At 35.6% G+C, this 13,895-nt stretch overlaps 1 protein-coding gene across 1 annotated transcript in view; it reads left to right on the forward strand.

Moving 5' to 3' along the window:
* The first annotated feature begins 297 nt into the window (after positions 1–297).
* Positions 298–13,895, forward strand: part of ar (androgen receptor) — a 57,711-nt gene continuing 44,113 nt past the window's right edge. The window contains exon 1 of the mRNA XM_088596799.1: positions 298–2,673. Within this exon, the coding sequence (XP_088452925.1) occupies positions 1,232–2,673 (1,442 nt within the window). The 5' untranslated portion in view covers positions 298–1,231. The remainder of the gene's footprint in view (positions 2,674–13,895) is intronic.

Raw genomic sequence — 13,895 nt, forward strand, 5'->3', positions numbered from 1 at the left:
ATTTATTATTATTATTATTATTATTATTATTATTATTATTATTACTACTACTACTACTACTACTACTACTACGAAGCATATTCATTGCAAACCCACGCAGTGGTTCAAAAATCCCGGAACCTTATCTCAGAGTAACTATAAAATACATTTTGTGTTCATAGTTACTTCTAACCATTATATAACGATGAAACAAGTTGATCATTACACCTCTTGGTTATATTTTTAAACTTTGTTTTGATTGACACTGCAGACTGGCAGTAACCCAGGAAATTTCATATTTTTCAGCCAGCAGGGCTGGATGCCAAACTCACTGGCAGACAGCGAAAAGACGCGCAGTAGCGCAAGGACTTTGGAAGATAGCATTGTTGCTTTACGTAAACTTGCAGCAAAACAGGCAGTCATTGCGAAAACACAAGCTTTTAACATTGAAACAGAGAGCCGTGACGGTAGGTCACAAGCTGATGGAAAATAAATATTCTTAGCCAGGACTGCTAATGCATTCGACGGTCAAAAGTGTAAGAAAGCTTCGACTGCGTATGGTGAAAGAAGCCTGGACCGAAGCACACCGATCTAGCGACAACATCTTTTAAAGACATTTCCTCTAAAGAAATCCATGTTGTCATCGTGTATTGCCAGGGAGAAGGGCTCGGAAGAATACAGCCTTCACAGGACAAACGTCCGAGAGAATAGCTAAAACTTTTTTATTCTTCGAATTGTTGAAGAGTTGCATTTTATTGTGTCTGGGTTTTGAACATTGTGGCCTCTTGGATCCATCTTCTGTTTTTATCTGTTACTAAATTAGGATTTTGTTGGCTGTAGTTTTACTGCTACTGGTGTATTGGGTGCAGCTTTCGTTCTGTATATCGGTTTTAAATTTATGCGCTGAGCTTTTTATCTTTAGCTATACAATTCTGTGGAAAATATCGCATGTATACCTTTTGAATGCTAGTCTACGAACCGAACTAAAATAACTGATATGTCTTATATTTGTTTTATATAAAACCAGTTCTGCCGCCTTCTTATTCCTAGCAATGTCTAGATAAGTTTCATTCCTATTCAAATCTGGGCTGTTGGTATCCAAGTCATTTTATCGCTCGAAATAATTATAAAAGTTTTTGAAAGAAACTTTTTTCTGTAGTTAATGGAATTATTCAATTGCGTGTACACCAGAGAGGCTTTACAAATAACCGTACAACCTATCGCAGTGCCTGAAAGGCGCTGACTGTGGGCTATGGAGATTCCGGTTGGGTTAGGAGGAGTTTGTGACTCCCCGAACACTGTGTTTCGTGGAGCTTTCCATAACGTCTTCTATAGCGTGCGAACTGCGTTTCAGAGTAACAGCGCACTCTGCGACACCCTAGACTTTCCAGGTTCAAAGTACAGTGTTTTGCAGAATTCGGACCCCTGGGAAATGCGCCAAACTAACCGGCAGTTGCCCCACAGAGGACTATGCATTGGAACGTCGCATATTTCTGACACCGGCGTAAAGGAAGTCCAGAGTATTAGCTTTCCCAGACAGACCGATGTTTTAGCCAGATCTAGCCATTTTGCGAAAAGATTACTGGGCAGCAGAAGTGAGTTTTCATCTGTGACAAAGGCAGATGATGTGGAGGAGGGAGCTTACGGCTTTCTCCCTGGCTTGCAAGGCAACACGGAACAAAAATCTTCCATACCTATTCCGCCCCATCACAGAAAGGAGACTAAAACTCACGGTGACGCCCGCGTAGAGAGTAGTAATAGCGATTCTGCTTCTACTACCATATCAGAAACTGCACGGGAGCTCTGCAAAGCCGTTTCAGTATCTTTGGGTTTGAACATGGACCCAAATGAGATGAATGACCTGGGAACAAGTCACGATCCATCTCTTGTTAGTGACCGAAGTCAAGAAAACTATCTCTTTCAGATGCATTTAGCAGACCGTTCTGCAAACGGAACAGGTGTCTCGGTAACAGACTACAAATGCCCCATTGCAAATGATGGAAGATCAGTGCAAAGTCATGAGAATATTCGGATGTTAAAGAGAGTCCACGCAAACACGACGCCTGAGGTAGTCCCTTCGCAGCATATTAGTGCTGCGCATTCTAAAGGGGATGGACACGAGTCAAGGTTGAATGCAGAGCTGAGTAACACAACTTGCGAGGACTCCGAAAACCACATGAATATGGATGGAGGACACACTGTCTTTTGCCAGTTTGACCAATCGGTGCAACCGAACCCAGCAGCCTATGGTCAAAACGACCCATTGTCAGTGGAGCAAGGCAACGTTGCGTCTCATGGCTTGTACAAATGTGAAGCTTTTCCTAATGCATCCGAAGAGAACTCAGAAGAAGTCGCTGCTTACCCGCCAGAGTATAGAGTCAGGATTAAGAAAGAAGTAAGCAACGAACATGCGGACTTATGGCCTGTCCAGTACAGATACAGTGATAATGGTAATGCACCTTACGGACTCATTAGACAATTTACTCATCCTCAGAATAGCGGCCAAGGTACCGGTAGTTCTTTTGCTTGTAATGCTTATGGATACGGAAGAAGCTGTGGTCTGGTTGCAGAGGATGGAGTTTCACCAGAACAATGGTACTCAGGTGGAATGGTGGGCAGGGTGCCATATACCAGTTCTTCATGTTTGAAAAACGAGATGGGTGACTGGATGGAAGTACCTTACACGGACATCAGGTAAGCATTTTTTTTTTATTAGGACTAGTTAAAACATAAATGAAAGTTTGTCAGATTCATTATGTTCCCACAAATCAGACATCGCCGAGTTTTTCATGTTGCTGCTATTAATGTTTGCTACACATTTTATTGTTCAATATGAATGTGTATAGTTGCCTGCGTTAAATGTACAGTACACCACATGTGTTGAAGAATAGAACATAAAAGCAAGTTACAGACTTTAGTTTTTATTTAAGTAAACTGTCAATGTTTTATACTTGTATTACATAAATTACTGTTGTAGTTACATGAAATATTAAACAGTACACACAGTAGGTAGAAAAAAATATGTAACAGACTAACAACAGCTTTTTGCCATTAGTATCTCATAATTAAAAGAATAAACAATAAGGTAATTTTTTAAAAAAAATTGTGATGTAGAATTTGGAACCTAATTTAGTTTATATTTACAAGTCGTAAGCTTTCGGTGTACTAATGTAAACATTTTGCTTTTAATGCGTTAATACATTGACTGTTTAAAATGGGCTCTTAAACTGCATTCAGAACTTTAACACGGTACTCTAATATGTAGTAGGTACAGTTTATATGAGCACATTATGGGTTTTATATTCTCTGGACCCTTTTGAATTTCTGCTCCCTCGTGCTTTCAGTCTCCACATACTTTATATTGGCGTAATATTGACAGCTCAGCTTTTTAACAAACATGATAAACGTCCTAGTGTACTATATATACTGCAATAGTCCGGCAGTTCTATTATGTAATTAGGATAAATTCAATAAGTGTCATCTTTTATTAGGCCAAGTAGCATTTTCTTTCTGATGTTTTAAAATGTTCTCGCTTTTTCAGTTCTCTTGTTCTTTTGGAGTCTCGGCATGTTTAAACCCAGGTACATATTAGTGTACTGTATGTAAAACCTAAAAATTCACAAGGAGCTCAGCAATACTTACACATGACGTTTTCCTCGAATTATTCTGTCTCCTTAACTTATTTTATTTCATGTTCAGGGCAAATGCTGAAATTATAGCAATATTGCAAATGGACACACCCTTGATAAAACAAGTCAGGAATCGGAAAACTGTGTTGTATTTATTATTCAGACCAAGAATTCCATGGGTACAGTAACAGTAAAGTGATAATTCTAACAGTTTGGTAGCCCCCTGTACCGCGTTATTGAAATACAATGCGCGCCTAGTTGTCTGCATGTTAATGCGGGTTATCTCCGTGTGCTCTGGTTTCTCCCACCGTGCACAGACACGCTGGGTAGTTACTCACATTGAGTGTTGTACAATCTAGCCTAAAAACGTAAATTCTAAGAAGTGCTTTTGTGTTTTTTTTTATTTTTGTATTTGTCCTGTTTTCATTTAAGTAATTTGTAAATTACCGATACAGTATGTGTTCCTTATGTGCTGTAAAACGCATTGAGAAGATTGCTTTTAATGGTGCTGTAAAAAAACTTTACAAAGTTTATTATGACTTCTGCCACAACTAGTTTCAAATCCAGATCGTCGTGGTTCCTATGTTGTTCTGAGGAGAGATGGTGAAAGGGAATACACAGTGGCTCATGGTGCATAATTTGTTGATTTGGTCAGATGAAAGCGAAACTAAAAGGCAGGAAAACGTGAATGCCACAGATGCATTAAGAAGAAGACAAATATACAGTACATCCATTACCAGAAATCCTGCTGTTGCCGTTTAAGGTCGGGGCAATCTGGAGCGTTGCCAAAGAACAAGCGTTGTAAGGCAGGATCAAACCCTGTTTAGAAATCCAGCCTATTGCATTGTGCACAGACACAGATGGACAAACGCATGGACGGTTTAGAGACATTGCTTTAGTACCCGGGAGAAAACCCATAAGAACATGCAAACTCCACACAGAATATGACCCAGCCCAGAAACACACCTTGGAGCCAAGAGCTGGTGAGGTTGCAATGCTGAGGTTTACTTTACTATTTTCACCCTGAAAGAAAACAACTGTAAAAATATTAGAGTAGCATTTGCAGTTGCTTCTTAATACTAAAGTGGAGCAAATATACTGTATATGTCTTTGGATCTACAGTTATTTACTGTATGTACAGTATACTACATTCCTAATGGACTGTACAATAAAGAGAGAAGAGATTATTAGGTTACTACTGGCCAGTAACCGTGGAGAATGAAGTGCTTTGTATTCTCGGCATAGCGCTCTTCAGTAGGCACCAACATACAGTATGCTTTTGCAGTTGGGAATAAAAAAAATACAATATATTAAAATTTTATTTCTGGTTTACGCTATTAAAATAAGAAGTGTCATTTTAAATGAAGTTTTTTGTATTATGAAACTTCAAAGTCAAACTTAGTGTGCATTCACAATAAAGGAAAGTTGTTAATAGTATTGCTAATAATTTTAAAGATAACAATTATACTGCATACTGTACATACAGTACAAAAAGAAGCTGCTGTAAAAAATAATCGTTTAAGACCCATAACAGTCTTGCAAGGAAGAACATCAAACCAACATCTCCAACACTTGTTTTAAAAACAATCTTCACATTATCTTTATGTCTCATTTGAAGAGTTTATTTCCACTTTCTTTTAAACAAAAGCTAATTTTCTGAAAATCTTTCTGCTATATATTATTAACTGACCCACAGTTTTGCTGTTTCCCTCCCTTTTCTCTTGCACATCACTTGTCCAGATTAAATTTTCTGAATGTACTGCCAGAAGTTACTTCTAATTGTGAAAGGTAACATTAAATGATGAGTTAAAACAATATCCCCACATGATTGAAAGCAAAACGTATATGAACGCTATAACACACCATAAATACAGTACAAAAATTTCCCATCACATCACAAAGACAGTTACAGAACATATTTTTCATTATATTTTTCTCAGTTGTATTTTTAAGTAGTGAGATATTTCCAAACTTTGAAACCTTGTTATATTATATGTTTATTTTTGCGTGTGCAGTATGCATACAGTATATGTCACAGTATGTGCTGTAAATATGAACTGTATGTCTTTATACATGTGTTTGAAGACTTTATAGTGGGGATCTGAGTCAGTCTGTATGTTGCAAGGAACAGAGGTTCATTTTACGGTAAAAAGTTAAAAGAAGAAAAACACGTTTTACCTATGGAGCCATTTTTTGGTACTGAATGTGGGGGAAAGTGGAAGAGAGCAGCAGTATGAAGGAAAGGAGGACAAAGGGAAGACTGTGAGAAGTAGACGAGGGGGAGGTGAGAAAATGGTTGCAAAGAGATAGAAAATTGGAAGATAAATTCCAGGGGCAGAGTGGATGGCAGAAACCTTCAAATAAATTAAGAGATTTAGAAAGAATTTACTTGAATAATTATTATTTCCTCCTACTAGTTCTCACAACATCTTTCTTTTGTTCTTTTAACCGTTGTATTTCTGATCTCTCAGTGATTCCCCCACACACCTAAAGAAGATTTCACACAAAAATGTTTTATCTTCTTTATTTGTTTACTGTTCAGCATGTAATAAGCCTCTTTTCGTTCATTTAGTATACATGCAAGTCTGTTTTAACACCATTTTTTCTTACCTCAAATATCTTTTGAAAAGTATGTACGATGCATGATTTATAATAGTCTTTAATTTCCACTTGCACACATTTTTGTATGCGTGCACACATTTTGCAAGAGATACAGTTATTTCTACAGTAACTGACAAGTTAATGAAAATAGCTTGGCATTCCAGTCTAAAAGTTGTATTGTCTAAAATATTGTAACAAGGAATATTTTTTAAAACTAACTTTAAAAAGTTTCTCATTTCTTTATGATAACATCAGCTAGACTTGTTCAAAGTAGTAGCCAATACATTTAATAACCGCTGTTTTGATTTTCTTCAGAGTAAACTTGAACAAATTAAATCAAGGTCATTATAATGTTATCATCCATATTAAATAGTTTGTAACTGATATAGATTTCTTCTAAGCATAACTTTGTTTCAAAATATTGCGTTCATGAGTTCACATAAGTCTCATGTTAAAAAGAGACTTTATTTTGAAACCAAAGTTAAACATATCAGAGTTTGTAAAACTCTTATAAGTACTGCACTGTACTAAGTGGCTGAATGTGTAAATACGCGCAACATACAGTAGATATGCAGAAAAACTCAATAAATCCAATAAAAAATATTAAATTCCCTTAAAATAAAATACAATAATAAAACCTATTCATCTGGAATGTAAACATGATTGTATAAATTACACCAACAATTAGTTTTCCATAGGACTCTTTCTTAAGCTTTGTGTAACGTATTAGAATTGCCCACCTAGTGATAAAAGCCATTTTTATAGTTAAATTGTTACTTTTTACCAGTGTTTTTTTCCTCAGTACATAGGGGTTATATGATCTATAAATTGAACAGTATGTGAACCTTTAAATGACTTAAGAATATAAAAAGGTTAAAAATGAGAAGTGCCTGTTTGTCCATTAAGCTACGTCTTTGATCTAAAGGATCCGAGAATCTCATCCAACCATTTCATAAAGGAGTCTTGGCTATCGGCTTCAACAACATGGCTGTATTTTCTGTTGCAAATTTCCACCACCCTTTGTTAATTTAACTTATCTATAATGTATGTGCAGTATACCTACCATCACAACATAAAAGTTTTAATTTCTGTATAATTTAAATTAAAAGAGTTAAGTGCATTATCTTCATTTCAGTCTACGATAAAAGTCTCTTCCTTGGAATACTTCATAAATAAGCTTTCTAGAAATTCTGCATTTTTTTCAAAAAACAGTTGAAACTATAAAACAGTTTCAGGGAAATAGGAAATAAAACATCCTGTAAATTATACAAGCAGCATACTTGTTTGAATATGAAAATGAAACATTTTTATTATCACTTAATTATTAGCTTGGAACTTTGTTAATATGGTAATATATCATTTTCTGTTTTTGAAATGTATGCAGGCCTTACCATTCTTCTAACAGTGTTTTCATTTACTCCCTTAGCTAGCATTTAAAATAAACAATTTCAATTGAATATCCAGAGATGTTTATAATAATGTGTACAAAGTTTCAACAAATACTGAGAACTCACAACTGCTCTATGTTATTGTTTACTTTCATTCCTTTGGGAAAATATTTGTCAAAGTTTTACAGCATACGTTTTTACGCTAAATGGTAGCGTCTGATGAAATTGAACTTCACAGCTGCTTATTCACTTCCCAGGCATTGAAATATATCGATTTCCCACTGTCCCTGTAGAAAAATAATTGATATATGCTAATGCATGTAGAAATGTTGTTTGCACAGTGTTTTATAAAGTATGCGATAAAGAACCCTGTGATTCATTTTGCATTCATCACCATATATTAAGAGTATTAGATTATGGAAGTGTTTTTGAACATATTAATACCAGATCTGGTTATCTTGGGTCAAAAAGGTTTGTTTATATAGTTCTTTAAAAGAGAAAGGATTATCATTTTATTTTGTTTGACATGAATACTAAAAATACAAGTTGCTTCGTATGAAAATATCTTTCTATCTGCTAGGTGCAGATTGAAATCCTAGTACTTCAACATGTTGTTTTGTTCCCTGTAGACGTTTTGGTTTTATCTGATGGAAACTCCATCAAGAACTGGTTTGTTACATGATTAATGTGTTGTTGCAAGTAGTGTTTTAAACCAGACCACAGTGTTTTCCAAATGCATATTTAAGGGTGTGACATTTATTTTTTAAAACATTTGGAATATATATTTTAGTCAGAATGGTCCTCAGACTTTTCTTTGAGTGAAGTTCATATTCTCTTTGTTAAAATATTTCGTATACGTAGTGCTTGCTTTCTGGGTGTGGTCAGATCAAAAACATGACTACAAATTCTCTGGCAAAGATTTCCAAGTTTTGGGCAAATATGGGAATTAGCTTTTAGCTTTTAATTAAACTATTGAACTATTTAAAATCTGAATCGACAAGCAATAAATTCTTCTTGTGCAATGTTAGTCTACGAATTTTTTCACGACAGCTAAAATGAACTCACTGAAAATGTTTTCGCAAAGTTTAGTTATTCTTCAACAGCTGAACCACTAATTAGGCCGTACGTTTGGCAACATAATTATGAATGAAAAGTGAATGTCTGTGGGGTGTTTTATGTTAGTAGATTCTGATTGGAAATAAGACAATGCTGGCCTTATCTCGTTGAAAATTAAACAATAGTTCTTTAGTTATAAATAGTTGTTTATTTTATGTCTTGTCATTGTGTGTGTTGTGTCCTAATTACTGCATACTGTATATGCCACTGTAGGCCATTATCACTGGTGACTTTGAATTCATAAACATAAAATATAAAATTAATTTAAGGGGGTATAGATTTACAAATCCAAAATAAATGATTTTGGTTAGAAAAAGCCTTTTTACAAATGGCAGTTTGCAGAGGTCAGTCCATAGCTATATTTCTGTTGCTTTGGTACGTTTCATATCTCTCTTGTCAGTTTTAGCTTTTTCTTTGATGCAAAAAGATCTTTAAGTTCTTTTGTATTGTTTTGTTAGTAATTATAACTTTCTGTACAACCAAAGAATGATACTTTGTTTTAAAAACCTGTGGATACTCCAAAGGGGAATTTTATTACTTTAACAATTTAGGCAATGTCCACCAGCTTAAAGAATGCTGTGGAAACTTAAAAAATTGTTCCTCAAGTAAAACCGTTTCGTATAATTGTGTTAAATTAAATCATGTATAATGTCTTTCCATACTGTGTTACTATGCTGAAAATTATTCAGCCCCTTTCTGCATTATACCTGTATATTTACAGGTACTGTACAAAAACACAATTCTTATCCAATTATAAAAAGCAGGGTTTATTAGATACTGTGAAGATCCTCACAGCTAATTTTGCCGCATTTTCTTCTCCTTATCTTCTTGCATAAATGGGGACAGTACATTAAGGCTTACGTCTTGGCAAATATGATGTGATTCTAGCAAAGTGAAATGATAGTTTGCCAGCAGTATTTGCCCTTCACACCAGCGGGGACATAGACATGATGCAAAATTGAAAAGTTACAGATCCTTGGGAAGGACCTGTATTTTTAGGCTGCAAAAGAAAAAGGCAAGAGGGTAGTCTGTAGGAGCTAAAAGTTGTACTTTTCACAGTAGATAACAAAGTAATAAACAGTCACTCAGTTAATAATAATATAAATTCTATCAAAGTACTTTTTTCTTTATCCTTTTGCTTTCTTAAATGTGCTAAAACCTGAAGGTTACACATAAACCCAATGTATGTTCATTTGTTTGAAAATTAACTTTTAGATTTACTCTCTAATGAAATATTTGTTTTATTTCCTGTTTAGCTCCTTAGCTGCCATGTGATTATTCCCCAAACTATTTTTTTAATTTTACTCCTGCATGAGCTTTCACAGCCTATCTACCTATCTTTACAATAGAGCAGAATGACAATATTGTGTCTGAAACTTGTCACTAATTTCTTATTTCTCAAGAGAGTTATAAAATAAACAAAGATCACTGACGTCTGCTAAGATACTAATCTATGGACGGTGGCTTTTGTACAGTTTGGCAAGAGACAATGAATGACGACATTTCAATACCCACATGGATTTATTAAAATGAAGATTATTTGACTTTTCGACACAGTTCTGGTTTGTCTTTCTTTGACATCCCTGTTTTCCAAATTGACGTATTTGCAAATGTTGTATATATTTTTATAATAACGTATAATGTGTGTATTACTTTAACAAGAAGGTCATACGGGTGCTATTTATGTGCATGAAGTCAGTTTAAAATGTCACTAGGAATTACCCTAGGAGTTACCTTCTCTCCTTGAAGTGATCAGATTCTGCTCTGTTCCACTTCTGCCAGTACTTCAGCAAGAATTTGACCTACTTGTAAAGTGTAAATGTAAAACTGCATTTTAATTTTGCAAAAAGCATTAATCCTGAATTGTTACCTGCAAATGCTCTTTATGTATGTAGTTCATGAATGGTTATTATGAGGGAGTTTATGAGAATATATAGTTTCCCATAGAGCCGAAGTATCATGCTTACAGTATATAATTACAGTTAGTGAATTGATATGGCCATTATATCATTTTAATTATTTTTATCTTTGGTATTTAGGAGTTTGTAATTAGAAATAAATGTTATTTTAAGTATCTCTTGTTGTTTGCCACTGGCAGTGTTATTGGATTTGGAGCTAGTTGTCACGGGTGCCAGTCCAGGCTCCCGTGAAGTGTGTAGTTTACGACCCTATGCAGACGGTATAATCTGGAAGTAACTGGAAAAGGACATCTGGGAAGACACATTGAGGATCAGGATGGGATGACCGACAGGGGGGCGTGACGACAGTGATCCAGTGCTCGGGGGGGGGGGGGGGCGTGGCACAGGCGAACAAGTCCAAACAGTCCAAAAAGGGAAACCGGGGCACAGTCCAGGGTCCAGGTGAGGGGGAGCCATCCAAGACAGATAAGGTTACAATCCGGAATGGGATCTGGAACAGGAACAGGGAGTTAAAAACAGTATAATGAGGCCAGGCCCTCCGAGCCCAGGACTCAGACGGTCAGGAAGCTGGGGAATAAGACCAGCCCTCGACCTACCCGCTAGCCAGTGGAATAGGAAAGGCTTGTGGCATCCATCTTCCAATGCTGAGCGAGGAATTGTGGGAGCGCCAGGCTTAACGGGGCAGGTGCATGTACTGTAATAAACTAAAATGCGAAAGGGTCGGAGCACCCTTAAGAGGAGGAATGACGATTATGGCACTAGTATTAAGTCAATCAAATTTGTGCTTTCATAGTGTTTGTCTCAGTCAACATTGGGCTAGAATTTTTAAAGGACTTAATGGTTTCTTATTTTGCCAGCACAGTAAACATTCAGCATCAGTAGTATGTTTAAAAATTATCGACTTAATGTACACACAGAAACAATTGAAAGTTTCTCTTATAGCCTTGCATTTATTAATGGCTCTTGATTTATGAAGATGTCAAAATGCATCTCTGAAATTAAGAAGTAAATAAATCATTCTAAGTCATTTCTTATGTACTTGTGCCATTGCTGTGATGTTTTACTCATGTAGTACCACCATAATTATATCCAGAACTATATCCAGCCTTAGTGTGTTTGTGTGCTCTTGTGGTGATGTTCTCACTCATCCCTCCAGTGTCACTTTTTATAGTTGTATCTTCCTCTGATTTGGGGGTTGGTTCCCTGCTGGAACAAAAGATGAACCCCTGAAACTAGACCCTTTCATTAAGATTAAGCATAATGCAATTCATTCATTTCATGAGAACTGGCTGTCCTCATAGTGCTATCATTTTATTGGCTTAGTAGTCAGAACTGCTGAATTCATCTGTGAGACACCGTGATTATTGTTACTTATGTCTAAACCTTATATACTGTACTACTTGAAGTTCATGTGGGGAGTTTCTTTGGACAGCAAAGGAACAACTAAAGGTTAATTTCCATGCTGAAATGTAGAAAGAAAAAGCACAATGTTTTGGCTATTGAGCCTTCTTCAGGTGTGTGTGAGATTTTGATAAAATGTACATACAGTATATGTGTGTAATAAAAAATATGTAACGCATATAACAACATGTTTAACAATTTACCATAAAACACACAGCTTAGCATTATTTAGTTGAGAGTGTTCTTAATAATTTTGGTCCTTTTTTTGATGGACTTTGATGGAATTTGATAAATTCTTTTTTGGGCAGGGGTAGAAAGATAGCAACTCTTGTTTAAATAAAATCTATGTCCTTTAGAAACGTAATGCTTTAAACTGACATGTTCTGACTTATAGATCTTCATTAGCGCAAAAGCAAAAACATCAGAGAAGAAGGAACACACAGTATTCTTTAAAGAATTAAGGAGGTTAATTACTAGTTTCAGTTGATCAATTTCTAATTGGCAAAAAATAAGTAACAGACACAGCAATCAATAATTAAACACATAACAGCAACATTAAGCTATAAATCAAAAGGTAGTCAATAAAATAGTTAACTGGGGTCATTAAAATGAAATGTATATTAAAGGATATACTGTATTTAATTCCTAACAAAGTCCAAATCATTCTAACATACTACAGTATATGTAATGTAGTCATCCAATAATCTTTGTGTTAGAAGATTTAAGAGATTTCCTCCATCTGTGGAAATCTTGACATTCTCTTCACATTTCGTAACACTTTTCATCTCAAAGTATACCAAAATGCATCACACATAGGATAAGACCCACTATATCTACCATTGAAAAAAATGAATAATGAATAATGTAATGAATGGCACCCATTATACACTAGCAGCTGTAAAATACAACAGATAAAGTAGAGAACTGAGGAACTGCTTCAGCAGCTGAATTAAGAATGAACTTTGGAAGAGCCAGGTAGTGCAGTCCCAGAGTGGAATTTATGTAGAACAACATGGTTAACTCCCCTGGTTTTAAACTTCCATGCCATCAAATCATTAATGAGTCATAAAGTAGTCAGGACCTTGTTTCAATGTCTAATTTTAAAGACAGTACCTCGTACAATACTGTGTCGTCAGACATTATACTGTGCAAAGTAAGAGTGCCACCTACTAGTCCACCAACACCATTTTACAGCAGCATCCTGGTTTTCACTAGAGGCATCCCATCTCAGTACTGACAAAGCTCAACCTTGTTTAGCTTTTGAGAGTTTAAGAAATCAGACAGAAAGAGGTACCACTGTATATTAAACATTAATTGCCTTTAACATGACATACTGTGCATTGATCACATTTACAATTACTGTTATGAATATTTTGCAGTCTTTAATTAATTCAGTCTATTGCCCATAATACTTAGTTTCTTTTTATGTGAATAAATTATGACCCGTTGTCATGGGTGTTGAATTTTTGGACGGAATAATGCTCTATGATCAGTAGATCTGAAAAGAAAAGCGAGGTAGTTTTAGTTTAGATTTTGTTTGTAGTAAATTATTTAGCACTCTTGTTCTGAGCAGATAGGCAACATTAGGGTGATGGCACTGTGTAGTATATCAAGGCTTAGACCAATTTTGCATTGAGATAACTGATTTCCTGGATTAGTTCTGATCTCCCTTCCAATGTACAATATGTTGCTGTAACAGATGAAATGTTCATCTTTTATGAGAGCATTGTTTTAAAAAATGTGTGGGACTCTGTGGCCCAATTTGCCTAATTGAAAACTAAAAACAGTTCCTGGGGATGACATCCCATGGCTGGAAAAGTAGTATCTATTTTCTAGCCTGATCTCTGAGAATAGTAATGTCA

This window comes from Lepisosteus platostomus, chromosome 10 (genome assembly GCF_059453375.1).
Source record: "Lepisosteus platostomus isolate fLepPlt1 chromosome 10, fLepPlt1.hap1, whole genome shotgun sequence".
Taxonomy (NCBI): domain Eukaryota; kingdom Metazoa; phylum Chordata; class Actinopteri; order Semionotiformes; family Lepisosteidae; genus Lepisosteus; species Lepisosteus platostomus.